The sequence below is a fragment of the Agelaius phoeniceus genome, unplaced genomic scaffold, assembly GCF_051311805.1.
Source record: "Agelaius phoeniceus isolate bAgePho1 unplaced genomic scaffold, bAgePho1.hap1 Scaffold_113, whole genome shotgun sequence".
In the NCBI taxonomy this organism is placed as follows: Eukaryota; Metazoa; Chordata; class Aves; order Passeriformes; family Icteridae; genus Agelaius; species Agelaius phoeniceus.
Window position 1 is genome coordinate 1,956,377 of NW_027509877.1, and position 26,901 is coordinate 1,983,277.

Genomic DNA, 26,901 nt, shown 5'->3' on the forward strand with positions numbered 1-26,901 from the left:
AGCTCCAGGGCTCTCTGAGCTGCAGCAGCGTTTGGCCAGCGCTGCCAGGCCCAGGCTGGCATTGTTGGGGTGTCCTGTGCAGGGCCAGCAGTTGGACTGGAGGAGCCTGATGGGTCCCTCCCAGCTCAGCCAGTTCTATGTGTTGAAGATTGCAATGCAAGATGTATTTCATTACCATCTGTGTGGCAGATTATCTTTTGTCAAGTGGGCAGTTTGCCTTATCCGTCTCTTTGAGTGACCACATTCACACCTCCCTGGGAGGGGATATCTGCTGATAACAGACTATTGAATGTCACTGCACGACTGATAAGAACTATAACATCCCATTGTGAGATGCTCCGCCCAGAGGGAGGAGCCAAGCATTGCTACCCAGATAGAATCCAGAAGTTTTGAGACACCAGCACGGCTTTCTCCACTGGATTCCCCAGAGAAACAGCAGCTGCCTCTTCTTCCACTGGATCTTCAGAGGAAGAATAATTCCCTCTCTACAGGCCCCCCTTCCTCCAACAGAACCACCCCTGACACTGCAGGAGGGCTTCAGCCACATTTCCAATTGGACTGCCACCAACACCCTGACCCACAGGGTGTTAGGTTGGGTTCTGACTCTGTCAGTGTTGTTCTAGTGTACTGCACTCTTTATTTTATCCTTTTTTTTTCTTCCCTATTAAAGAGCTGTTATTTCCTGCTCCCATATTTTTGTGCCTGAGAGCCCCTTAATTTAAAATTTATAGCAATTTGGAGGGGTGGGGAGGGTTTACATTCTCCATTTCAGCGGAGGCTTCTACCTTCCTTAGCAAACTCCTGTCTTTCCAAGGAAGACAGTTTATTAGGGTCTAACACTGCAGGGGTCTAGGGGTTAAAGAGAACAGCAAGGGAGGGTTTAGGGTAGAAATACAGGAAAAGAGGGGGTAGAGGAGAGCATCAGGGATCTAAGGGTTTAGGGGTGGTATACAGGGAAAGGGACCAATAGGGAATGCCAGAGTGGAAAGGTGGAGACATAGACTGATGGGAAGACAAGGAAGGGAGAACTCTCTAGAACATGAACATATGAAGGTAATAGGGGTAGGAAAGGCCAATGGGCCAATGGGGAGGACAGAACTAGGACAAATTACCATAGTGCTTCCGAGCACCATGGGGGAAGTTTCTTTCCTGACCCTGAGCTGTGAGGAATGCCCGGAGCCTAAGGTGCATCTCTCCAGGGCATTGCTCTTGCCCTGTCCCCAGTAGGCTCACAGGCTCTCACAACTCCCCCTTTTTGTTTAGTTAAAAGTCTTCCCCTATGGATTTCTGCAAGCACCTAACAAAATAAGGGAACATTACTTACATAACAATAGCTATAAGTCATAATAGTACGAAAGTAATAACTCAAAGAGGAAATAGTACATAAGATTAGGATACAACTGAAATAATTGAATGGGTAGGAACTAATTAAACAACATCTTTTTTCTGGAATGCAAGATCGATAGGAAGTTGTATTGTTCAGGCAGTACAGAGCTGTTTCCTTTTTCAGGTTATTGCTGCATCTATACGCCACATCTTTCGTTCTTCTTTTCCACGCTGCTTGTGCTTGTCATCACAGCTTTTGGCAAGGATCGTTATTCTTGTAGGACAGGGACCCCCTCTCTCAGTCCCTGCATGCCTTGCAGCGCTTCTTATCAGGCACGGATACCTGCTTTGGGTTCCTCCCTCTTTTGGATTGGACAGGGGCCTCCAGGGTCTGCAATCTCCCTGCCATCTCCCAATCACCTTCCCTAGCAGCTTGTTCCCACTCCCCTGCCCAGTGCTCCTCAGGCTCGGTGTTAGAGTCTGGGGAATCACTGTCTTCTGCTGAGGAGGAGGGCCTGCTGGTAGAGGAGCGGTGCTCCTGGGTAACCGGTGCGGCCCCGTGCCGTGGGCTGCTGGCAGCCAAGATGGCTGCCTTCCGGTCACCATCATGGCCACTTCCGGCTCCGGGGATGTGGGAGCCACAAGTGTCATGGCCCCAGGGGTGGAGCCTGGGGTGGAGAAGGTGGAGACCACAAGGGGAAAGGCAGAGCCTGCGTCGGGAAGGGTGGTTGGGATCCCAACACAGGGACAACCATCGACACAATGGGTGGAGGGGAATGTGTTGCAGGGGAGGAGCCCAACAATGGAGGAGCAGGAACAGGAAAGTGGCCATTTTGGGGTGCGAGAGTGGGAAAACTTGGATCAGGAGGGGACAAAATGGCAGGGCTGGCCATGTTGCCGGCGCCATTTTGTGGGGTAATGGCCACTGGGGGAGATGAAAGAGGGTATGCAGGCACAGGAGGAAGGTTGAGGGGAAGGTCCAGAGCAGCACGGCCAGTGCCATCCTGGTGAGGGGAGAGAGGAGATCGGGAGGCGTCAGGGAGACGGCAGCAACCATGTGCTGGATAGTGACATCTGCCTGCTGATTGCTCCTCAGGTGGGGAAGAGGGTTTGGGGGCATGGGGAGAGGATGAAGTGGAAGGGGTTTTGAACTGGGGACCCAAAACTTTTCCTGAATTTTCCCCTGATTTTTTTAACTGAATCATAAATAGCAAAAAAAGAAGATAAGGCTTTTTAACATAAATGGAACGAAAAAGATAATAAAACTTCCCCACTTTAAAATTTCCCTGCATTTTTAAAACAAATAACTTGATCCCGACCATACCCCAGATCTCAAGTGGTGAAACTGATTTCCTTGTAACATAAAATATTTGAAAAGAAAATGATAAAAAGCTTTCAAATTCTCCTTTGGAAAATGATTCCCCAAGCAACAAGGGCTAATGTAACTTGGATATAAATCTCCCGTTGTGGAACAATGAGTTTTGTGCCTATTCTGCAGTCTTCCCACCCACAGGATTTAAAGTGAGAAAACAAAAGAAAAGGGGGACAGTGACTGAAACATACTCATCCAGCAGTGCCTCAACAAAGGATCTCGTGGTGGGTCTGTCAAGGAGAGCGATCCTCCAGTCCGTGACTCTGGGAGGGTTGCAGGTCTCTCCCCTCAGCGTGCCCTGATAAAACTCAGAGGTTGCCTTAGGGTAGTGGCTGACCCAAAGGCGACTTAGATTGCAGCCATGCTGGAGATGCTCTCCAGGGGTACCAGACAAAGGTCCCTGTTCGGGCTCCGCTTATTGTGGTCTGCGGTGGTGGTGAATGCAACCTTCCCTGAGAGCATCTTTCACCAACAGGCAGGAGCCACAGGAGCACCAGCACACACAGACACACACACACACACACACACACACACACACACACACAGACACACACACAGACACACACAGACACACAGACACACTGACACACGCACAGACACACAGACACACACACACACAGACACACACACACACAGACACAGACACAGACACACACACACACACACACACATGCGCACACACACACAGACACACACAGACACACAGACACACACTGACACATGCACAGACACAGACACACACACACACATGCACACACACACACACAGACACACACAGACACACAGACACAGCAGCTCAGCAGTGAATACACAGGAGGGTCCAGGCATAGAGTTTTAATGTGTTTTATTTCAGGCAATGATGAAGAGGTCCAGGGGCAAAAATCAAAGACAAAGGAGGGTCTAGGGTATAAATCAGGATAGAGGGGGTGTAGGAGAGCATCAAGGATCCAGTAGTCTGAGGGCTCAGGGGTGGTACACAGGGAAGGGACCAATAGGGAGTGCAAGAAAGGCTAGGTGGAGACATAAACCAATGGGAAGACAGGGAAGGGAGAACCCCCTAGAACATGAACATATAAGGGTAAAAGAGGTAGAAAAGCCAAAGGGCCAATAGGGAGGACAGAACTGGGAGAAATTAACATAGTGCTGTGAGGCACCATGGGGGAAGCTTCTTTCCTGACCCTGAGCTGTGGGGAATGCCCGGAGTCTAAGGTGCATCTCTCCAGGGCATTGCTGTTGGCCTCTCCCCAGTCAGCTCACAGGTCTCCAAACACACACTGGAGTTGTCTGGGGCCGTTCATCATTTCTCTGCTCTCCAGCACCGAGGCAATGGACTCTGGCTACATCCCTGAGCTCGTGCCGATGGCAACCACCCCTGGCAATTGGGCTCCATGGAGCTGCTCTCAGGAAACCCCCAAGAGCTGGGGAGTGCCCCAAAACCACCTCAGAAATGTGAGATACCCCGGCATCTCTTCATGAACATGGAATATCCAAAAACTCAGTCAATAACGGCCTTCCCTTCCCTTCCCTTCCCTTCCCTTCCCTTCCCTTCCCTTCCCTTCCCTTCCCTTCCCTTCCCTTCCCTTCCCTTCCCTTCCCTTCCCTTCCCTTCCCTTCCCTTCCCTTCCCTTCCCTTCCCTTCATCATCCCCAAACTTTGGCTGTCTTATTCCCGACCCCAGCCCACCTCCCCAGTCCCAACCCCAACCCTTCCCACCCCTCCTGGACATCAAGACATCCCTTCCAAGCTGTACTTCCCCCATTCCACACCTCTCAAAACCCATCCCACCCATCCTGCCCCACTCAATGCTCATCTCACCCTCCTGATTTGCATTCCACTTTGCCCAATCCCTTTCAACCCCATTTCACCCCAAGGGGCTGTGGAATCGAGGAATTTTGGGGTGGGAGTGAGTAGTTTCAGTGGCATTGAGGTGACAGATCAAACCCTATTGTCTCTTTGAGTGTCAAGAAAGGGAGACAACTAAATCAAATACTCCCAAATTCTCCCAATTATTTCCCTGAATCCCAGATTCCTCTGAAACAAGTAAAAAGTGAGGCTTTAGATGCCTTTGATGAATTTATTGATTTTGACCCCAATTTTCTCTGTTTTTGAGGGATGAAGATTAATCCAAAGAAAATTAAGGCCAAAAGAAAGGAACAACCAGCCCAGTGTCTTTCCAACATGGATCACCAGGAATGTGGGTCACCAGGGCTCTGACCAACGTGGGTCCTCCCACAGGGGATGAAACTGGAGTAGTGCACGAAGCTCTTCCTGCACTTGGGGCATTTGCAAGGCTTCCCTTACTGGTGATTCCATTGGTGTCTGGTCAAGTTAGAGCTCTGGGTGAAGCTCTTCCCACACTGGGAACACTCGTAGGGCCTCTCCCCAGTGTGGATGCGCCGGTGCCTGATGAGGTGGGAGTTGTGCTTGAAGCCCTTCCCAGAGTTGGGGCAGCGGAAGGGCCTCTCCTGGGTGTGAATCCGCTCATGCAGGAGGAGACTGGAGCTGGTCTGAAACCTCTTCTGACACTGGGAACACTCGTAGGGCCTCTCCCCAGTGTGGATGCGCCGGTGGGTGATGAGGTGGGAGTTGTGCTTGAAGCCCTTCCCGCAGTCGGGGCAGTGGAAGGGCCTCTCATCCGTGTGAATCCGCTCATGCAGGAGGAGATGGGAGCTGGTCCGAAACCTCTTCCCACACTGGGGACACTCGTAGGGCCTCTCCCCAGTGTGGATGCGTTGGTGCCTGATGAGGGCAGAGCTGCAGCTGAAGCCCTTCCCACACTCCCCACACTCGTAGGCCCATTCCCCAGTGTGGATCATCTGGTGGCGGATCAGGGTGCTGCTCTGTCTGAAGCTCTTCCCACACTCCAAGCACTTGTAGGGCTTCTCCCCATCATGAAACTGCTCCTGGACCACCGACTCTGAGCTCTGGCTGAAGCTCTGTCCACCTTCCTGGCTCAGGGTGGGTCTTTCCTCCTCAGAGCACCCTGGGATGGGTTTGGAGCCCCTCTTCCTGTAGAATCTCTGGGACTTGTCCTCCCCATTGGATTCCTGTGCCCTGGAGTCACTCGAAATGGCCTCTTCCACGAGGTTCTGCTGTGGGGATTTGTCCTCCCTGGTCTCCATCCTCAGCTCCTTCTCTGGGGGAGGAAGGACAAGGAGAGGATGGGATTTGCCTCCGTGCCACAGGGAAGGGGAAGGAGATCCCCCCAGAGCATCCCTGGCAGGACGGGTTTGGCAGCAGGGTTGTCCTGCAGCCGGGGGCTGTGCTGGGCTGGGAGATGGAGCAGGAGAGAGGGGGAAAGGGGCACTGACTTCCTCCTCACCTGCCTGGCTGTCCCGGGGCATTGTGTCAGTTTGAAAAGACAGGTGTCTGCTAAGGAAGGCAGGAGACTCCCTTAAATTGGAAAATGTTAATCCCTTCACTTGGAATTATAATTTTCAAAATAAGAGGCTGTCAAGCAAAATCTATGGGAATAGGAATAACAGTTCTTCAGTGGAAAAATTAAAAATAGAAATGCAGCAGTACTAAAAAATTACTTACAGAGTCAGAATATGGCCTGACACCCTGTGGGTCAGAGTGTTGGTAGCACTCCTGTTAAATGGTGCTGCAGTGCTCCTGCAGTGACAGGTGTGGTTCTGTTGGAGCAGTGATCCTGTAGAAGGGTGCAGTTTTCCTCTGAAGGTCCAGTGGTGGTGCCGATCGGCCTGGTCTTCCAATGGGATCCCGTGGAGCTGACAGCTGCTCTTTTGGGAATCCTGTGGGAGAAGGCAGACTCCTGTTCAAACCCTCAGATGATATTCAGGTAGGATTGCTTGGCTCCTCCCTCTGGGCGGAGCTTCTCACAATGGGATGATGGAATTTTTATCAGTGACACTCAATGGCCCATTAACAGAAGATATCTCCCTGGAGGGAGGATTCCTTGTGGAAGAGATTAAGTAAACTGCTCAATTAACAGATGATAATTGCCCCACCTTTAACAGAGGGTAATTGAATACACACCCGGCTAAACCTGAGACACTGTTCCAGCCTTGGAAAGCAGGATTTGGTACCAGGACTTGTTATGGAATGCAACTCTGATTGAAGGCAGAGATAGAATCTCCAGAGCTTGTAGCCAGAAATGGACAGTTGTGTGATACTCATTTCAACATCTTCTCTTTTGGAATTATTGACTAATGATTATTTGCTTTGCCAATCTAATACTTCTGTAATTTTTTGCAAATTTGCACTATCTAAATTACACTGTTCCTTAAGTTAAGTTGGTGTCTGTATCTTTGGTGCTGGCCCTGCCCACTGGTGAAACAGGGCCCCATCCTGCCTAAGTGTTGCCTGGAAAGACAAAACCCCTCACTCTAAATGTCCCCCCTTCCTCCTTGTTCCCCACCCTTCATGCACTGATCATGATGTCCTATGGTCTGGGGTATCCCTGGGGTCAGCTGGGATCTCCTGTCCTTGCTGTGTCCCCTCCCAACCTCCCCCACACCCTCAGCCCCTCCCCAGAGTGGCTGAATGAGGGGCAGGACAGGCCTTGGTTCAGTGTGAGCTCAGCAAGAACGAAACCATCTCTGTGTGCTCAGCCCTGTGCTCAGCCCCCAGCCCCGGCATTTCCTCCACTGCAACCGTGGACCCCCCTTTCCCACCCCTCTGCCCCACGGCCGCCGCAGCACCGGCTGACAATAGAAGCAATTCTGTGGCAATTCCAAGTTTCATTGGTTCCTGCACAGCTCCAGCTCAGCTGCTGGCAGGTTCCAATTAAAGAAAAGTGCAAATTCGGCCCAATACAGATATTATTAAAAGGAAGGGGAAGCGTTTAGTAGCTGTCACAAAGGTGACAGGGATGAAGAGAATAATGATTCTCACATTTGGCAAAGAACCCAAGCCTGGGAATTCAGGAGTTATTTGGGAATTTAGCTACTTGAGCTGGCCTTCTTGTAGCACTTTAGGCAGCCTTGTGTTTTACACCATGGGGTGAATGAACCTTGTCAGTGTCACTGGTAGCATTTGCTCGCTTTCCTCCGGTGATTTTAACAAACTTTTCAAGGAAGAACAACCAAATATTTTCTTTACACTCCAGGCCCACAACAGCCATTTTTCTCACCAGTTCTGCCATAGGTCGCTCAGAGGAAGCTGCATCAGAGTTTCCAAGAGTTCTTCCAGAAAAAAACACAACCTCCTCAGAGGAGGGAACCATGCTGTTGTCAAAGGCACCTGGGGTCGAAGAACAGTGCCCTGAACTCACTGTGCCAAAAGAATTTTGCAATCTGGTTAAGAAAATTGTTAGAGAGATGCCTCTATCCAAATTAAGGTGCTAACGAGACCAAATCCTGGATTTTATTGAACAGTAAATGTGAGGTAGAGAGAGAGATGGAAAGAAAGAGAAAAGGGGGAAGAGCAAGGGAGTGACAGGGACAGAGACCTCCCCTGGGGCAGGGCAAGTGTGACATTGTCCCCTGTGTGTGTGGCCTTCCCAGGGTGGGGGTTTTACACCTGAGCCAGTTTGGGTAAGGGGGGTGGTGTTCACCCCCTGAGCAGGGATTCCCCCACTGTTTCAGGTTGCAGTGTAAGATGGAACCAAATGCATGTTTTCAATGCCCATCTTCATCAACTGCTATAAACAGGTGGGGAAGTATTCTTTATCTCTTCCATGACTCAGCCCTGATAACGCCCTCCAGGGGAGATATCTTCTGCGAATGGGCCATTGAGTGTCACTGCAGGACTGATCAAATTCCATCATCCCATTGTGGGATGCTCCGCCCAGCGGGAGGATCCAAGCATTCCTACCTGGATATAAGCTGAGCCTTGCAACACCAGGAGCAGCTTGCCTACTGGATTCCCAGAGGACAAGAGCTCCAGAACCACCACTGGACCTTCAGAGGAAGACCAGACCCTTCTACAGGATCACTGCTTGGACAGAATCACGTTCATCACTCCCACAGGACTGCAGCCACCATTTAATGGGACTTCTGCCACCACCCTGACCAGCAACAGGGTGTCAGGTTATATCCTGACTCTGTCAGTTTAAGGCAGTGTTTCTGTATCATTGCCTTGATCGAAATTTTCTTATTAAATTGTAATTCTGAATTAGACTCTCCTCCAGGTTTGCCTTCAATCCAATACAAAAGACAATGTGTGCTCCCTTTGTTTTCTTCCCAAAATAGAATTTCCCATCTCCAAACTTTTGCCAGATGGAAGAGGAGGCTGCAAGGAAGAGGAAGGAGCCTCGAGACACCCAGGCAGGTGAGGAGGAAGTCAGTGCTCCTTTGCCCCTCTCTCCTTCTCCATCTCCCAGCCCAGCACAGCCCCCGGCTGCAGGACAAACCCGGTGTCAACCCCGTCCTGCTAGGGATGCACTGGGGGGATCTCCTTCCCCTTCCCTGTGGCACGGAGGCAAATCCCATAATGTCCTTGTCCTTCCTCCCCCAGGGAAGAAGCTGAGGATGGAGACCAGGGAGGACAAATCCCCACAGCAGAACCTCATGGAAGAGGCTGTTTTGAGCAACTCTAGTGCACAGGAATCCAACAGGGAAGAAAAGCCACAGAGATCCCAGAGGAGGAGGGGCTACAAAGCCAGCCCAGGGTGCTCTGAGGAAGAAAGACCCACCCTGAGCCAGGAAGGTGGACAGAGCTTCAGCCAGAGCTCAGAGCTGGTGGCCCATGAGCAGCTTCATTATGGGGAGAAGCCCTACAAGTGCTTGGAGTGTGGGAAGAGCTTCAGCAAGAGCTCCCACCTGATCCGCCACCAGATGATCCACACTGGGGAATGGGCCTACGAGTGTGGGGAGTGTGGGAAGGGCTTCAGCTGCAGCTCAGAACTCATCAGGCACCAACGCATCCACACTGGGGAGAGGCCCTACGAGTGTCCCCAGTGTCAGAAGAGGTTTCAGACCAGCTCCACTCTCCTCCAGCACCAGCGGATTCACACCGAGGAGAGGCCCTTCCACTGCCCTGACTGCGGGAAGGGCTTCAAGCAAAACTCCACCCTCGTCACCCACCGGCGCATCCACACTGGGGAGAGGCCCTACGAGTGTTCCCAGTGTGGGAAGAGCTTCACCAGCAGCTCTAACTTGACCAGACACCAACGGAGCCACCAGTGAGGGAAGCCCTGCAAATGCCCCAGCTGCAGGAAGATCTTCATGCACGCTCCAGCTTCATCTCCCATTAGAGGGCCCACATTGGGAAGAGTACTGGGGATCCATGTTCCCTGTGATCCATGCTGGGAAGACACCTGTACCGTTTCCTGCCCCTGTCAATGACATGGTGTGGAATGAAGAACATGAGGGTCTGGCCATGGCCATGTGATTACATTCACTCCCACCTCAGAACATTGCCAGGGGCAGGAAAGGGACTCTCTCTCTCTCTCTCTCTCGCTCCCCCTGAGGAGAAGGGTGTCCTTTCCAGACAGGATGAAATACATGGCCAGGAAGACCCAGTGAGTTGTGTTTTAGTTTTCCCTTTAAAAGTTTTATTTATCCCTTCTATTATCAATATTGTTTCTGTTCCTCTTTGTTCCTTATCTCATTTCTGTTCCCAGTAAATTGTTCTTATCCCAGCCCGGGATCATTGCCTTTTGTGCCTCCCATGGGAGGCGGGAGGGCAGCGAGGGCAGCGCGGTTTTAGCGGGAGCAGGAAATTGTGCAATCCCATTCCTAAACCCCAGCCCATGGAGACCAAGCATCCCAGCTGGTGCCAGCCCTGGTGGCCATGGCAGCAGCCTTGGGAGCGGGTCCCTGGCTGGGGCTGTGGGAACCTCTTCCCTCTGGTGCCCAGGGACAGGAGTGGAGGGAGCGGCTGCAGCTGAGCCGGGGCAGGCTCAGGTTGGATGTCAGGAAAAGGTTTTTGCCCAGAGGCTGCTGGGGCCCTGGCCAGGCTCCCCAGGGAAGGGTCCCAGCTCCAGGGCTCTCTGAGCTGCAGCAGCGTTTGGCCAGCGCTGCCAGGCCCAGGCTGGCATTGTTGGGGTGTCCTGTGCAGGGCCAGCAGTTGGACTGGAGGATCCTGATGGGATCCACCCAGGGACTCCACCCTTTTCTACAGGAGCCCTGCTGCAACAGACCCACACCTGACACTGCAGGAGGACTGCAGCCACAATTCCAATTGGATTGCTACCAACAGCCTGACCAACAGGGTGTCAGGTTGGGTTCTGGTTCTGTCATTGCTGTTTTAGTTTACTGCATTGTTTATTTTCTCCTTTTATTTTCTTCCCCAATAAAGAACTGTTATTTCCTGCTCCAATATGTTTTTCCTGAGAGCCTCTTGATTTAAAATTTATAGGAATTCGGAGGCAGGGGTGTTTACATTCTCTATTTGAGGGGAGGCTCCTGCCTTCCTTAGCAGGCACCTGTCTTTCCAAACCACGACAGCAGGACAGAAGGCACTTTGATTCCTTTTGTCCCAAGTTTCTCCTGAGTTCACGACTTCGGATCAACTGGAATGGTCCCGACAGCACAAAAGCAGCCACAATGAGTAGGATCAACCCCCAGGTCACCATTAAATGCACTCAATCCACACCTTCCAGAGCCCAGCAGCAATTCCTGCCTGTGCCCCCAGCTCTGGGTGAGCCTGAGGGGCATCGCTCTGGTGTGTGCGGGGCCGGCTCCTGCAGGACACAGCGCTGGGAGCCGCTCTGTGTCCCGCAGCTTCGGCATCTCAGGCACCGCTCCACAGCTGCGGGGCTGAGCCACCACTGTTCCATGGCTGGAGCTCCTGTGCCACCACTGTTCCATGGCTGTAGCTCCTGTGCCACCAATGTTCCATGGCCGTAGTTCCTGTGCCACCACTGTTCCATGGCTGTAGCTCCTGTGCCACCACTGTTCCGCCTTTTCATGCTCACTCCACTGCTGCTCCAAAGCTGTGCTGTGCTCTTTCAGCACGGTTCCTCTGCTCCTGCACCACTGCTCCACTGCTGCTCCAACACTGCTCATCTCCCACTTTTCCACTGCTCCTTCTCTGCTCCTTCCCTGCTCCCCTGGTGTTCCACGGCTGCTGCTTCTGTTCTAGTGCTGCTGCCACAGCTGCAGTGTCACAGAGAGGGGAACATTCGGGCAGCAACCACTGTGGAGTCACAGAGACTGGGACAATGGGCCTGCCACAGCTGTGGTGTCACAGAGAGGGGAGCGCTGGGGCTGCCACAGCTGTGGTGTCACAGTGAGGGAAATGTTGGGGTGGCTGCTGCTGTAGTCATAGAAGGGAACACTGTGGCTGCCAGTGCTTTGTTGTCATAGAGAGGAGAACATTGGGGCTTCCACTGCCCCCAGTGATGTCATAGAGAGGAGAACATTGGGGCTGCCATCCTTGTGAGCTCAAAGACAGGGTAACCTTGGGGCTGCTACCCCTGGTTTCTCATGGAGAGGCTAATCTTGGGGCTGCCATCGCTGTGGTGTCATAAAGAAGTCAATGTTGGGACTGCCAATGCAGTGGTGTCACAGGCAGGGGAATGTGTGGGAGTCACTGCTGGGGTGTCACAGACAGGGGAGCATTTGGGGCTGCCACCCCTGTGGTGTCACAGAGAGGGGAATGTTGGGGCTGCCACTGTGGTGCTGTCATAGAGAGGAGAATGCTGGGGCTGCCACCTCAATGGTGTCACAGAGAGGGGAATGTGGGGGCTGCTACTACTGTGTTTTCATAGACAGGGCAATGTTGGGTTGGGCACCAAAGTGATGTCAGAGAGATTGGAATGTTGGGGCTGCCACCACTGTTTTCTCATAGAGAGGGGAATCTTTGTTCTGCCACTGTGTTGGTGTCATAAAGAGGGGAACACTGCGGGTGCCATCTCTCTAGTGTCACAGAGAGGGGGATGAGGACTGGCACAGCTGTGTTGTCACAGAGACAGGAACAGTGGGGCTGCAACCACTGTGGTGTCCTAGAGAGGGGAACGTTTTGGCTTTCACCATTGTGGTGTCACAGAGAAGGGATTTAGGGCTGCCACAGCTGTGGTGTCACAGAGAGTGGAAGGTCAGGATTGCCTCCGATGTGGTGTCACAGAGAGGGGGACACTGGGGCAGCCATCGCTGTGATGTCACAGAGAGGGGAATTTTAGGGCTGCCACCTCTGTTCTGTCACAGGGAGGGGAACAATGGAATTGCCACCCTTGTTGTGTGACAGACAGGGGAACGTTTGAATTGTCACTGCTGTGGTGTCACAGAGAGGGGGACATGGTCCTGCCACAGCTGTGGTGTCACAGAGTGGGGAACACTGTGACTGCCACCCCTGTGGTGTCACAGACAGGGGAATGCTCGATCTTGAAGTGCTGTGGTATCATAGAGAGGGGAACGTTGGTGTTGCCACTGCTGTTGTGTCACAGACATGGGAACACTGCCAAACCTGCCCTGGTGCTGTGCCCACTGCAGTGCTGCTCCTCTGTGACACTGCAGGGCCTCCTGGGGACATTGTTCACACTCTGGAGACTCATGGGACTAAAGGAGCCCTGTGACACTCCAGGGTCTTGTAGAATCCATGGAACCAAGAGGAGACTGTGAAACTCTGGGGCTTCGTGGAACCATCCATTGTGATACCTCAGGGCCTCATGGTTCCCAGGAATCCTTGTGACTCTACAGGACTAAATGGAACCAAGGGGACACTGTGACACTGTGGAGTTCATGGAAGTGAGAGGATGCTCTGAGACTCACGTGCCTGAAGATGCTCAGGAGTTGTTGTGACACTGTGGCTTGTGGAACCAAAGGGACCATGGGACACTGTGTGATCTCAGGGAACCAAGGGGACTCAGAGACACTGTGGGGCCTCCTGGTTCTCAGTCACTTCTGACACTTGTGTCCATCTACAAAGAGGCAAAGCTGGGCAGCCTGAGCCTGTTGATCCAGAATATTCGCCTCTCCATGGGAGGATGTTCCTGCCAGCTGTGGTGCTTTGTGTTCTCTCTGTTCTCTGGGGGAATTGCATCCTACAGGAGACCCCAACTACTCCTGTAGCTGACACCACAGGGCCTGCTGTGGGGTGGGAGCAGAGGCATCTTTCACTCCATCATGTTGCTCAGAGCCCATCCAAGCAGGAACGTTTCCAAGGATGGAGCATTCACTGGCTCTCCACCAAGGCTAACGGTGAAAGCAGGGCGCTGGGGGAGGCAGCAGGGAGAGCAGAGGCTTTGCTGGGTGAGCGAGGGAAGAGAATGAGTGCAGAAGGCACAGCCCACCAGGAGGCCACCAGGCAGAGCCGTGGAGCCTTCCCAGGTGAGGGTGACCTGCCCGGGGAGTGCCCTGTTGCCCCCGGGACTGTGCTGCCACCCCCGGTGGAGGTGTTTGCCCAGCAGGATGTCCCCTGGTCACCCGGGGCCGTGCCGCTGCCCCAGGCAGGAGGGCGCTGCCAGCTGAGTGTGCCATCCCTGGGGTCAGTGGTGGAGGCGCCCCGAGCAGCCTGGCTGTGTTAAATGAGCACCCTGCAGCCCCTCTGTGCCCTGCCATGGCTGCCAAGACACCTGAAAGGACTGGCTGCTGTGCTGCTGTGCCCTCTGCTGCCCCTTGTTCTGCCCTGCTGGCAGAAACTGCCGCAACCACCCAAGCCCAGCGCGGGTTGTCAATGGAGAGCGCTGCTGCTGATCCAGAGGGTGGAGAGACGTCATGCTGCAGAGCCACATTGAACAGGCACTCTGCCACTCTGCTGTGCCCTGCTGCCGCAGCTGGAACCCCAGAAGCAGCACTTGGTAGCAGCAGGGAGGCACTTTGCCACTGCAGCCGCTGCAAGGCACCCAGCTGCCACCACTGTGAGATGCCTTGCTCCTGCAGGACAGTGCCTGGCCATGGAGCGGGCTTTGCTGCCCCTCCACCAGGCCCTGCCACACCAGCTGAGATCTCAGAAGCGGTGCCCGGCCCCTGCGAGATTCCAGCTCCTCTGTGCCATGCTGCTGCCCCTGTAGCCATCTCTGCCTGTGCTGGAACCACCTCTCGGTGCTTTGCTGTGACTGAAAGCGCCCCTACAGCTGTGCCCAGCCACGGCGAGACAGTGCCCGGCCCCGGCGGGAGAGCGCCCTGGCACTGTGAGGGGGTGCCTGGCTGCAGAGCCATTCCTGGCTGCTATGGAGCTGCCCGTGCCTGTTGCCAAGCTGTACCTGGCTGCTGTGAGACTCCCAGCTGCTGTGGAACACCTGGCTACAAACAAGCCGTATCTGTCGCTCCATGCCCTGCTGTCAACTGCTGGGAAAAGGCGTCGGCTGAGCAGTTCATGCAGGGGAGGGTCCCCGGCGGGGGTTCCTGGGCCAGTGCCCCACCTTGGCCAGCACCCAGCAGCCAGCTTAGAACTGGTGCAAAGCAGGGGAATCTGACTGTTTAATTAAAACAAAGCATCCCAAAGGCCTGAGGTGGGTGATGATGTGATGGGATTTCTGCCCAGTGCTCTGAATGTCAAAGTGAAGAAGTTCAGTGAAGTGCAGGCAAATGGCGGGAATGACTGTGATTCTCTTAAGGCAGTTTTTGAGAGTATAGTTACAAACTGGGCATTGCTGCAGTGATTGCACCTCCTCATGGTCCTGCTGGAAAGCCTGTGTAATGTAACCCAGTCAATCTCTGCCCCAGCACAGAGGTGGTGGGGATGGCCAGTTCAACGTCCTCCTGTTGAAATGTCATCCTCCTGAAACAAACAGTAAGAGCTGGGTGGCTCTTTGCCCAAGATCTGACTCCAGGATTTTAAAGTGGGCAAAAGATTGCTATGTCCTTGCTCTGTCCTTCTTATTCTACCTCTCCTAAACTTGTGGCAAATTTACTATCCGGAGCCATAAAATGGGGAACCATTTTAAAACAAAACCTCTAAACATAACTAGGTGACCTGGTGTCCCAGGGTCTACAACTGGACACCTTCTCTCAATTTTGCAAGGTAAACCTGGTGTTTTGATTTTCTAAACACCAGCTAGACCTGTTGTCTAAAAACTGGGTAGACCTAGTGTTGAAAAATTTACCATCTCACCCCCCCCGTATGTGAATTGGCTTCTCTGGTGAATTTAGAGTTTTCTAGATTGGACTTGTTTATGAATAACTTTGAATGTGCTCATTTTCCCGCAAGCTGGCAGGGTTTGAGCAGGCTGCCTGAGGTCTATGAACAGTTTGCACCACGGCCAAGTGTGGGACTGAAGATCTGCCTTCCGAGGAACTGTGAATCGTTTGTGCTTGACAACAGGTAGAGAAACAGCAATTGTGAGACTGAGGGCACACCAGAAACATCACCTGCTGAGCCGGAGAACGACACCAAGCCGGCGACATCCCCAGCTCAGACAGAGAACCACAGGGAACAGACACTGGAAGACATCCTTACTGTGACTGTTCCTGATAACAAATCCACCTTGTCCTTCCTGCGGTACCCGGGTGAACTGTGTGTTGGGCTTGATTGAACACCTGAGGGTAGCCCACGGGATAAGGAGGGTTTGTGTTCTGTGTGCTCAATGTGGAAAAGAGAAGAGTAATTCTCATGGTATTGTTTGTCACTTTGGTAAATACAGGGGAGCAGCAGAAATGGCTCCAGGCAGGGAGTGGATATATGAGGAATGCAGCAGAGACTTCAAGATGAAAATTGCTCTGGGACAACACAAAAGATTGGCACATTCATTGGTCAGAAATCAGGGAAGGGTTGCTGTTTTCCACCCAAAAGAGACTTCCTACCCAGGAGCCCACAAAAAATGCTGGACTAAAGAGGAAAAACTACTGGTAAGATTGGAACAGCTGAAGAAATCAGGGACAAAAGGAGATTGCTGCCCAGGAAACCAGCTGAGGATGTAGATAAGGAACCTGGCATGAGTCATCAAAGCAGGAGAGCAGCTGGGGGCCTGCGAATGGACTTGGACAAAGATCTTGGGAGGAGTCAGATGCCTGGGAGAGCAGCTGCTGGAAGGAAAACAGATCCCAAGATGAGTCACCACCCTGATAAAGATAACAACAGCTGGGAAACAGCAAGTGACAGAGGGAGGGGGAGCTGCAGGCCCATTATCTCAGAACCCTCAGTGAATGGCTATCAGCTGGGACAATTCACACCTTCCTGTGGATATCCAAGCACTTAATAGATGATAAGGAGATGCAATCAACAATCAATCAGCACAGGAATGCTTTTGATGCCTTGAATTAATCAGCCAGATAAGAACAGCAACCCAAGATAAGAGAAAAATGGGGAGCCAGGAAAAAGGACCAATAAGACCTTCTCAAAAGTGGATGAAAAGAAGAACAGTTAAGAAAGGTCATTTTCTTTGCTTCTAAGACCTGTTCCATCTAGATAGGGGAAAACTTGCTAAAATTATCCTGAATGACAAAGAATGTTTGTCCTGTGAAATCCCACCCATCAAACTTTATTCAGGTTTTAAAGCCTGATGGGAAACACCTGGAACATTTGATAGCCTTGGGAACTTCCAAATTGTGGGAGATGAGGGACCGGCCCCAAGATCTCGCATTGTTACGGGCAGACAGGACCCCTCCCCTTTACCGTTACTTAGCCCCACGTGTTGTTGGCCATTAACCCCTGTTATAAATGACCCTGCCTAACCGTTAATAAACGCCAGTTACCGTCCACCACATTGGTGTGTGCGTGTGCTTGGTCCGTGTGGCAGAGGCGCTGCCACCGAGCCATCCTCGACCTGGGATGCCACGCCCCAAGCAGCAGCAACACCAAATTAATGGGAAAGCCAACATTAGTGCTTTCAGAGACTTAATTATGGCAAAAGAAATTGAGAAAAATGTGCAGGAGATGAGCAAAAACTCGGCTCCCAGTCCAGGATTCCTCTAAGAGACATCAAGAAGATGGATCCAGAGTACTCCTGGAGCATGGAGATCTTCAGCTTATGGTTAACATCAGGAAAAATCCCAGACACAGTGAGGGGTTGCAGGACTGTTTTGATTCCTAAGTCAACCAAAGCAGGGCACCTAAAGGACATTAACAACTGGAGACCCATCCTGATCGGTTCCATCTTGCTAAGACTGCTCTCCAGGATTTTAACAGCCAAACTGACCAAGGCTTGCCCCCTCAACCCAAGGCAAAGAGGCTTTATAAGGGCAGTGGAATGCTCTGAAAACCTGAAACTCCTGCAAACTAGAATTCAGTCCGCAAAAGGAGAACACAAACCCCTGGCTGTTGTATTTGTGGACATGGCCAAGGCTTTTGACACCGCAAGCCAGCAGCACGTTCTACATGCCCTACAGGAAAGGGAGGTAGATCCCCACATCATCAATCTGGTGAGCAATACTGTGAAAAATGTTTTTGTCATTTGTGTCAATCAGCAATGGAATCAGCAAATGCTTTTATCTGCTGTGTGGAAAATGGATGCATTCTTTGGGATAGATCCAAAGAAGGCTTATGAAACTTTCTATAGCCAAATAAAGCTTTGAACTAGGGGAAGTATGGTAAAGTAAAGAGATGAGGTAGCAAGATGACTGATGCTTAGAATAAAATAGAGGAAGTTGTGGTGAAGCTAAGGGGACTGCAATGCGACTAAATGCTTATGTGTAATAAAAAGCTTAACAAAATCATGTAGCAGACAGCGGTGAAGGGGCCTCGCTCCAGACAAGCACAAGAAGGACAGGAAGCCAACAACCACCTGGAAAGATGATGAAATTGCTTATTCCAGCTGATTGATACTTACTCATTTCTACTAAACAAGCACACTGGAAACTGCTTTTTTATGCTTAAAAACAGTATATATATACTTTACTGAATTTGTAAGTGGTGTGTGCCGTGAGTGGAGCGGTGACTCCCCGGCCAACCAGCACTGCTTGCTGGCCTTCTTTAAAATCAAAGATATAGAAATAAAATTCACATTGACTATTGAAATTTTATGTATTAGTATGATCCTTGTCACATGGCAGCACTCCCAGTATGGTCCCAGAATAATCCCAGTTACTTTCAAGCACTCCCAGGATGGTCCCGGTTGCCTCCAGCTAGATCAACCCAGTCAGTCCCAGTATGATGCCATTTGCTCCCAGTGTGCTCCCAGGTGCTCCCAGTCACCCCCAGTGCAGGGACGATGTGCATGGTGTGTTCCCAGTCACTCTCAGACAGTGCCAGGGTTAATCCAGTCAGTCCCAGTATGATCCAGTGATGACCCCGGTGTGGTCCCAGTTGCTGCCTGTAGGAACCACTTTTGCCCCACATGGTTCCAGTTGCTCCCTTTCACCCTGACTTTTGTTCCAGTGTTTCCCAGTCTTTCCCAGTGTATCCCAGTTCCTTCCAGCATATTCCCAGTCACTCCCAGCATGATCCCAGTAGAAGCCCAGTTGTTTCCAATGACCCCCAGCATGCACCCAGTCACTCCCAGTTCCCCCACATGCTCCTGGCATGATCCCAGTTGCTCACAGCTGCTCCTGCTCACCCAGAGCATGATCCCACTTGCTCCCAGTATATCCCATTTGCCTCCAACAGGGTCACAATTGCACCCAGCAGGCTCCTACTCAGTTCCAGTATGATCCTGGTATGATGTGAGTACAAATGCAGTGCAATCCCAGTCACTGCCTATTTGATCCCAGTATGATCCCAGTACAGCCCAGTCCCTCCCAGTGAAGCCACTCCTGGGATCTCCCAGCCCTCTCTGCATTCACCCCTTCCGGATCTCCTGGGAGGACCCCCAAGGGCTGGAAGTCTGCAGCCAGGGTCCCCAACAAGGCCCAGTTTGGATGAAGAAGGAGAGCAAGAAGGGAGGGAAGTAAGAGAAGGAGGTTGGCTTAGGAAGGAAAAGGAGGAGGAGGGAGGGAAGATGAGGAGTGGGAGGAAGAGGAGGGACAAAGGAGGATCAGGGAAAGGAGAAGGAACCATGATGTTGAGCACTCCCTGAATTCACAGGCTGTGGGATCATCACCCATCTGTTAGAACTGGAGCATTTATCTTCTGTTAATTGGGCAGTTTTCTTTATCTCTTCCTGTTGCCGTTATGGCGTAGCGACCTGGTTCGGGAGGTCCGGCATGGTGACCCAAGGCCCAGGGTCACTCGGTCCAATGCTACATACACCAATGTGGTGGACAGCAAATGGCGTTTATTGAGGGGTCTCAGGGGTATTGATGGCTTGGGCAGTCTGTGTCACTTCCCTCTGCTCACGTCCGGCCGGGTGTGGCCGGGTACGGAGCAACAGTCAGACTGCAGGGTAAGGGGGGCCTTCTTATCTACCCGTACAGCCCGAGATCTTCCGCACGCAGGTCCCTAGCTCTCCACATTTCCCCCCACCTCATGATTAGTAAAAATCTTATAAAATGTAAAGGTTACAAAATTTCATGGGTTAGTAGAATTAGCGTAAAATCGTGTGTTAGTAAGTGGCACGCCTTAAAGTAATTGTTGGCGCTCGAGAAACAAAATGTTAGCCGTTTCCAAACGCCTTTTAACAAATTGCACCAGTTTGTTTAATATGCAAGGCCCGAAGATTAGGGTTAGTAAGATTATAGTGACTGGGCCTATTAGGGTAGAAATCAGGGTGGTGAGCCATGGAGATCGATTGAACCAGGATTCGAACCAGCCCTGTTGGGCTTCCCTGTCTTTCTGTCTCTGAGCCAGTCTGTTTCGGAGTTCTGCCATGGAGTCTCTAACGACTCCTGTGTGGTCAGCGTAGAAACAACATTCCTCTTTCAAGGCAGCACACAGGCCTCCTTGCTGCATGAGCAGGAGATCCAGTCCTCGCCTGTTCTGCAGGACCACTTCTGAGAGCGAGGAGACTGACTTTTCTAGAAAGGAAATGGATTTCTCGATCCTCTGCAGGTCCTCATCGATGGTCATCTGCAGCTGGGACAGTCCTTGGTGTTGAGTTGCTAGGGCTGAGACACCTGTTGCCGTTCCAGCCGCCCCTAGGCCGAGCAGCATTGCGATAGTTATACCTGTTAATATTTCTCTCTTGTGGAGCCGGCTGTTTTCTTCGAAAAGGTGGTACACCTCTTTGTCTGAGTGGTACAGGACCCTAGGGACGATCAGAACTTGAACACAAAAGTCGTTAGAGTTATCGAATTTGGCAAGAAACACGCAGGGACTCACTCCAGATCTCTGGCAAACCCACATCCCAGATGCGGATGGGACTACCCACTTATTATTCTTCCTGTCGGGCTCAACTACTTTGGTGCAGACATCGCCTTTCCGCTTAGCTAGGGTTGCATTGCCAAAGCATCTGCCCTGACCTGTGACTTGACTCAGGGTAATTCCTTTGCGGGGTGTGTCCCATCTGCACTGGCGAGGGGCATCGGCTGTGGAATAGCTGAAGGGGGTATCTAAAGCGACTCCTTCGTAAAAGGGGGGTTTAACATCGTAGCAAAGCCAGCAAGAGTCGGTTAGGTTAGGGTTAGATTCATTCAGGGATAGAAAGGTAGCTTCTAACATGTGAAGGATTGGGTCCGAGCCTGACCTGGCTGAGCGGCCTATCTGGAAGGCTTCCTCATCGCCAGTCGGGACGTCGGTGACCCTTGTGGGCAAGGCTTTGGGGTAGGTCATGTTTCTCCCTTTCTGTGTGCTTTTGATCACTTTGTTGGGCCCAACCGCTCTGGGTGCTGATGGTTGGAGTCTGGTAATTCGCACATTCACCCACTTTTCTGACCCTTGAAGGACTACTGTCCATGCTTTGCCCACGGCCCAGCTAGGGTGATTCGGCTAAAAAATTGTCATGTTATAGTGAGTGCATTTCTGGAATTTGGGGACTTTATGGTGGTTTCGATAGAAACTTCCCTGAAGGAAGATGGGTGTTTTGCAGCCTGCGGGTGCCCAGGTGAACTGTAGGAATCTGTCGGGCTCTTGTGGGTCCCACCCAGGTCCTGACGACCTGGCATCTGTAACTATTGTTTCACAGCCCCAGTGCCCACAGTATCCCCACCCTGGGCGATTGCAATAACTTTTTCCTGGGTTTGAGGCTGGGCACCAGTAGGATAGGTACATGTGTGTGGCGTGTGAAGAATAGGGGTCTACCTTTGGTTGTTCCGGAAACAGGTCGGTGATGGGAAGCACGAAGGACGGGGCGTTCGGCGTGGTGATGTCTCTGAGCATCTTGTCACCAGTAAGATGTTGCATGACCCACCTGATGAGGGTAGTAGTCTGGGCTGGCTTGCCCTCTGGCGACAAGCCCCAACACAAAATCTCACAGAAACACCGTTGTTGCTTTAATTTTGATGGCGCAAGCTTCTCAGGTGATGTTGGGTTCCTCGATGGCCTCTCTCTCTTTCCCAGTAGTGGGGCATATGAGTTTCGGGGACATTCAATGATCCAGTCCTGTAAACAAAGTCTCACAATTCTCATGAGTTTCCCTATGAAGGTCTGGTTTGATAGATTTGAGTGGACACCATTTAATGTCCCCGTCCTTTTTAACGGCCGCATATCCCCGCCCCGTGAGCACCAATCTCCAACCCTGTTCCCACTCCCCTAGTTCATTTTTGATCACCACCCGTGGGCCTTCCTCTAGCGCCCGAGTGGCCCAGTGTCTCTGAGCAGGACTGTTTGTTTCGTCCCCCCTAGGGAATTGATTTAACGCTAGCAGCGCAGTTGCCAGCATGCACGCCTGGTCACCTGGGGGAATGGCATTGGTGAAGCCTTCTGCCTTTGCTAGCACTTCCAGCTTAGTTTTCAGAGTCTGGTTTGCTCTTTCGACAATGGCTTGCCCGGTGCTGTTGTATGGGATGCCATGCACCAAGGCGATGTTCCATTTCGAGGCGAATGCTTGGACTACCTTTGAGATTAAGTTTGGGCCGTTATCTGTTTTGATCTGTTTTGGAACTCCAAGCCATGCCATGGCTGTTAGCCAATGTTGGATGGTCGCTTTGGAATCAGTCTTGAGATGCTGTGTGGCCACAATCATGCCGCTGTACGTATCTACGGTAACTGCGAGCCACGCTCGGGGTTTCAACAGCTGGCATTGTGTAAAGTCTGTTTGCCATATTTCTGAGGCTTTGAGGCCTCTGGGGTTGACGCCGCTCGACCACAGTGGCGACTTCTAGCAGTGGGGGCACGTAGCGACGACGTGCTTTGCGTCCACGGTAGAAATCCTGCACCTTTTCGCAAGCGCTTTAGCTCCGATGTGAAGGGATTCGTGCAACTGACGAGCTTCTTTCACTGTCCATACGCCCTTTGCGGCGGCGTCAGCCTTGTCGTTGCCTATTTGGTAGAATCCTTTGATTGGGTCATGGCTGCTGACGTGGATGACTGATATGGCGCCTTTCCGTGAATGGAGTGCTTCCTCCAGCATCGTTGCCACTGTGGACACTGACACACCTGGTCCGGACATGGCTAGGCAGAGCTTGGCCACAAATATGGAATCAGTCACAATGTTAAGGTGTTCTTCTGGGAACAGTCCGCACGCTAGCACTACAGCTGCTGCTTCAAGCTGTTGGACTGAAAGCGTGGGGTCAGTTGCCTTGACACATTGCCACTGTTCTCCTGACTGCCATACTGCCACCGCGGTGGAGGTCTGCGATGATGCGTCTGTGAAGATGGTTGGTCCCGCCCGCGGTCGGTCAAGTACTTTTGGTGGGAGGTCAATATCGACGACCGTGAGCAGCCGAGTCCAAGGGGGTTTTTCCGCGTAGCGAATCTCTCCTCCAAAGCCTGTAAGGGCCATGGCTAGATATTCCGATATTGTTGTTGACTGCGCAGAGAGCTGTTTGCAGAGAGGCAAGCTTATCCTGGAAGGTTCGATGCCCAGATGTCTTAGGGCGAGTTTCCTGCCTTTCATGATGAGGCTGCAGAGGCACTCGACTCCCGAGGAAAAGGCACGTGACGGTTTCCCCAAGACCACCCATAGTATTGGTTGGGCCTTGTCGGGGGGTCCTTGGGCTAAGGCTCCCACTCCCCCCTTTTTTGTAAAGTGGACATACAGATCGACTGGAGCACTTGAGTCCCATCTGGTGAGCATGCTCTCTGACATCTGACGTTCGATGAAGTTGAGCGAGCTTACCGCTTCCGGTGTCAGGGTTTTTTGCTCCCATGGGCTCTTCCCTTTCAAGAGGTCATTCAGAGGGTCCATGACCTCGGGAGGAATCAGGACGATGTTGCGGAGCCACTGTAAGGACCCTACCAGCTGTTGCATGTCGTGGAGCGTCTTGATGTCTCGGCGGATTTTCATCTGGGGAGGAGTTATGTAGGAGCTTGTGATTCCCACTCCTAGGAAGGTCACGCACGGTCCCTTTTTTATTTTTGCACTCGCTACCTCAAAGCCATTTGTCCTTAAGGTCTCGGAGATGGTAGACACCAGCTGGTCCACTTGTCTCGTGGATGGTGCGGCGATCAGGATGTTGTCCATGTACTGCACGATGGTTACAGTCGGATTGCTCTGCCGGACTGGTGTTAGCACTCGGTCCACGGTGATCTGGCAGATAGTCGGGGAGTTGAGCATTCCTTGTGGAAGCATCCTCCATTGGAAGCGTAGGTTGGGCCGCTGGCTGTTTGGGAAGACGATGGAGAAGGCGAAACGCTCCTTGTCGTCTTCGTGCAGGGGAATAGAAAAGAAGCAGTCTTTGATGTCGAGCACTGCACAGGGTTGTCCTTTCGGTATCACAGAGTTCATGGGCAGCGAAGTTGGCACAGGGCCCATAGGCTGGGTTCTCTTGTTCACTTCTCGCAAGTCGTGCAGGAGACGAAAGCCTTCACCAGACCGCTTAGGTATTACGAAGATCGGAGTGTTCCATGGACTCGGGGAGGGTTCTATATGATTCTTGTGTAATTCATGGCTAACTAACTCAATGAGGGCAGTCATTCGAGGCGTTGACAAGGGCCACTGTTTGACCCACACTGGGTCGGCTGATTTCCAAGTCAGCTTGATGGGCAATGGCGGGTACGCGACAGTGGCCCTTAGAATAAATTTGTCATCCTAACATCCAGCAGGGCTAGGGCATCCCTCCCTAGCAAGGGTGGGCAATCCGACATCACATATGCAGTGAGGGTGATAGTTCTTCCCGGTCCTCTCTCGGTGCAGAGGGTTATTGCCACTGGTTGGGTGCTCTTGTGGGCTCAGGACAGCCCTCCAACTCCGCCCACCATGGGGGCTACTTCTAGCTTCCATGGTCGAGGCCAATGTATGTCTGGGATGACGGTGACATCTGACCCTGTGTCCACCCAAAAGGGAAGGCAGATGGCCGAGTCGTCGGAGCTGTTGTGGAGACGACACACTGCCCACACAATCAGTGGGTGTTTCCCCACCTTCGCGGCGAAGGCCACCCATGGGTCCCGTTCCCATGCTTTCATGGCCAAAGCCACCCAGGGGCCTCGGCCCCAGGGAGCTGTTCTTGGTATTCCTGAGGTGCAGATGGGTTCGATTGAGCCTTTGGCTGGGCGACAAAGTTGGTCATTCCCTGAGGGGGTGGAGGTGGTGGGCATGAGAGCCCTGTGCCCCATTGGGCGTTGCTGTAGCTGGGCCGCTGCATGTTCCAGGTGGGAGGAGGCTGGATACGGCCCGGCTGCCCCCTCCCTCTCCTGTTTCCCTGATGCCTGGATCTGGATTCCTTAGCTAAATGCCCTTTCTTTCCACATGCCCAGCATGGTCCCCTAGGTCTCCCCTGGAGTGGTGGAGCAGCTGCTGGTGGGCGCCCTGACTGGGGGCAGTTTGTTGCCACGTGCCCAGCTTGGCCACACTTAAAGCAATGCCATGACACTCGTTATTGCAGTGTGAACTGCTGCTTGAATGGGAGCTAGGTATTCTTCCTTTGCAACGTGTCTGATCATGGCAGCTAGATTAGACCCTTGCGGCAGTGATCTTAAAATGTCTTTGGTGGCTGAGTTGCATTGCTGGCGTAGGCACTCTGCCAGCACAGGACCCTTTGCCTCTGAGGGTAATGTTGAGGAGTCCAAGGCAGCCTGTAAACGATCCACAAACTGAGTGAAGCTTTCACTCTCACTCTGCTTTATTGTGGACCAAGGCGACGGTTTGGCTATTACTTTGGAAGCAACACGGATGGCTTCTCTGGCAGCACGGGTTGTTGTCATAACCTCATGTGCCCGCAAGCCCTCAGCCTGTGCCTAGGGGGTGATCATTGTAGGGTCTGTGCCCATTAGCCTCTGTATGCTGGAGCCGTGCAGTGGATGATCTGCCCCTGTTACCAGGGCCAGCTGCTTAATACAGTTATCCTCCCATTCCTGCTTAAAAACGATCATCCCTGCCCCATCAAAAATCATTCTGCAAGTCTGCTTAATATCAAAAGGTAACATGTCATCCCCTCCAAAAACACTGTCAATGAGTGTGGAAACCATGGCAGAATTAATTCCCCTATCTGCAATTGCTTTAATAATTGCCTGCACCTCTTTTGGGTTTACCGGGGAATAGGTCCTTTGATTCCTGCCGGCTCCCCCCACCCGAACGGGGAACACCAGTTTCGCCGACGGAGTCCATTCAGCACACGCTATTTTTATTTTCCACCAGTCTGTAAGCGGAGTTCGATCTTTCTCCGATATCCCCTTCACCCATGCAGGAGCGCTGTGGCTAGTGACCTTGTATGCCGCTGCTCTCCTTCTGTTAAAACCCGAATCCGAGTTGGAACTCCCTGATCCCCTCTCGAGCTCGGAGCTCGAGTCCGAGTCCGAGCCGGAAGTCGACTGCCCGGACGTTTCCGGGCTGCTCTGCCTTTTTCTCAGGCTCCGAACCCACCCCTTCTTGCGGGGGTCGGGCCGTTCCCTCCCCCTGGGGTCCCCCCGCCTCCTTCTGGGGGAGGTCCTTGCCCTATAAGGACCTAAAGTGAACTGAGCGCTCTGACTGGCCTTACGCTCCTCCGCGGGGGCCGCCCCGTCCCCCCGCTCGCCCGCGCATGTGTTGTTAAGCAGGCTGACTGCATTTCCGCCCCCCGTGTTTCCCTTTCCGCCCTGAACACGCGGTTCGGCGCCATTCTCAAACGCATACGGAGGGGGTGCGCTTTTATCCACCCCTTCGGGGTCCGGCAATTTCGCCACCTCCAGCGCTTCCTCCGTTAACCCCCGCCAAAACGCCCGCGCGTGTTCCCCCCCCTCTGATGGTAAGGCGGTCTGCTCGGGGGAATCCAGCATTCGCGGTTCCGCGGTGCCGATCTGATCGAAGCCCTCCGTGGTCTGCGTTGCCGCGCCCACCCCCAAATGCGGCGTGGCTAATAACCAAGCCTGCGCGGCTTTCCAGGTCTCCTGCTCTTCTCTAGCTTTCTGCAGAGCCTGCACGACTCTGCCCCATGACTTTAGAGCTTTCCCTGAGCCTGAGGACATAGTCTCCTCAGCTAAAACCTTTGTACAAGTATCCCATATCTCCGAATGGAGAATATCCACCGGGCTGTCTATTGCCCCCAGCTTAATAAGTCTCGGTATAGCAAGACATAAATCTTTTAGCT

At 52.5% G+C, this 26,901-nt stretch overlaps 1 protein-coding gene across 1 annotated transcript in view; it reads left to right on the forward strand.

The window, feature by feature from the left end:
* The window catches only part of LOC143693004 (uncharacterized), a 680,702-nt gene that overhangs the window by 634,049 nt on the left and 19,752 nt on the right, over positions 1 to 26,901 (forward strand). The window contains 1 exon segment of the mRNA XM_077173088.1: positions 9,321 to 9,730. Coding sequence (XP_077029203.1) covers positions 9,321 to 9,730 — 410 coding nt within the window.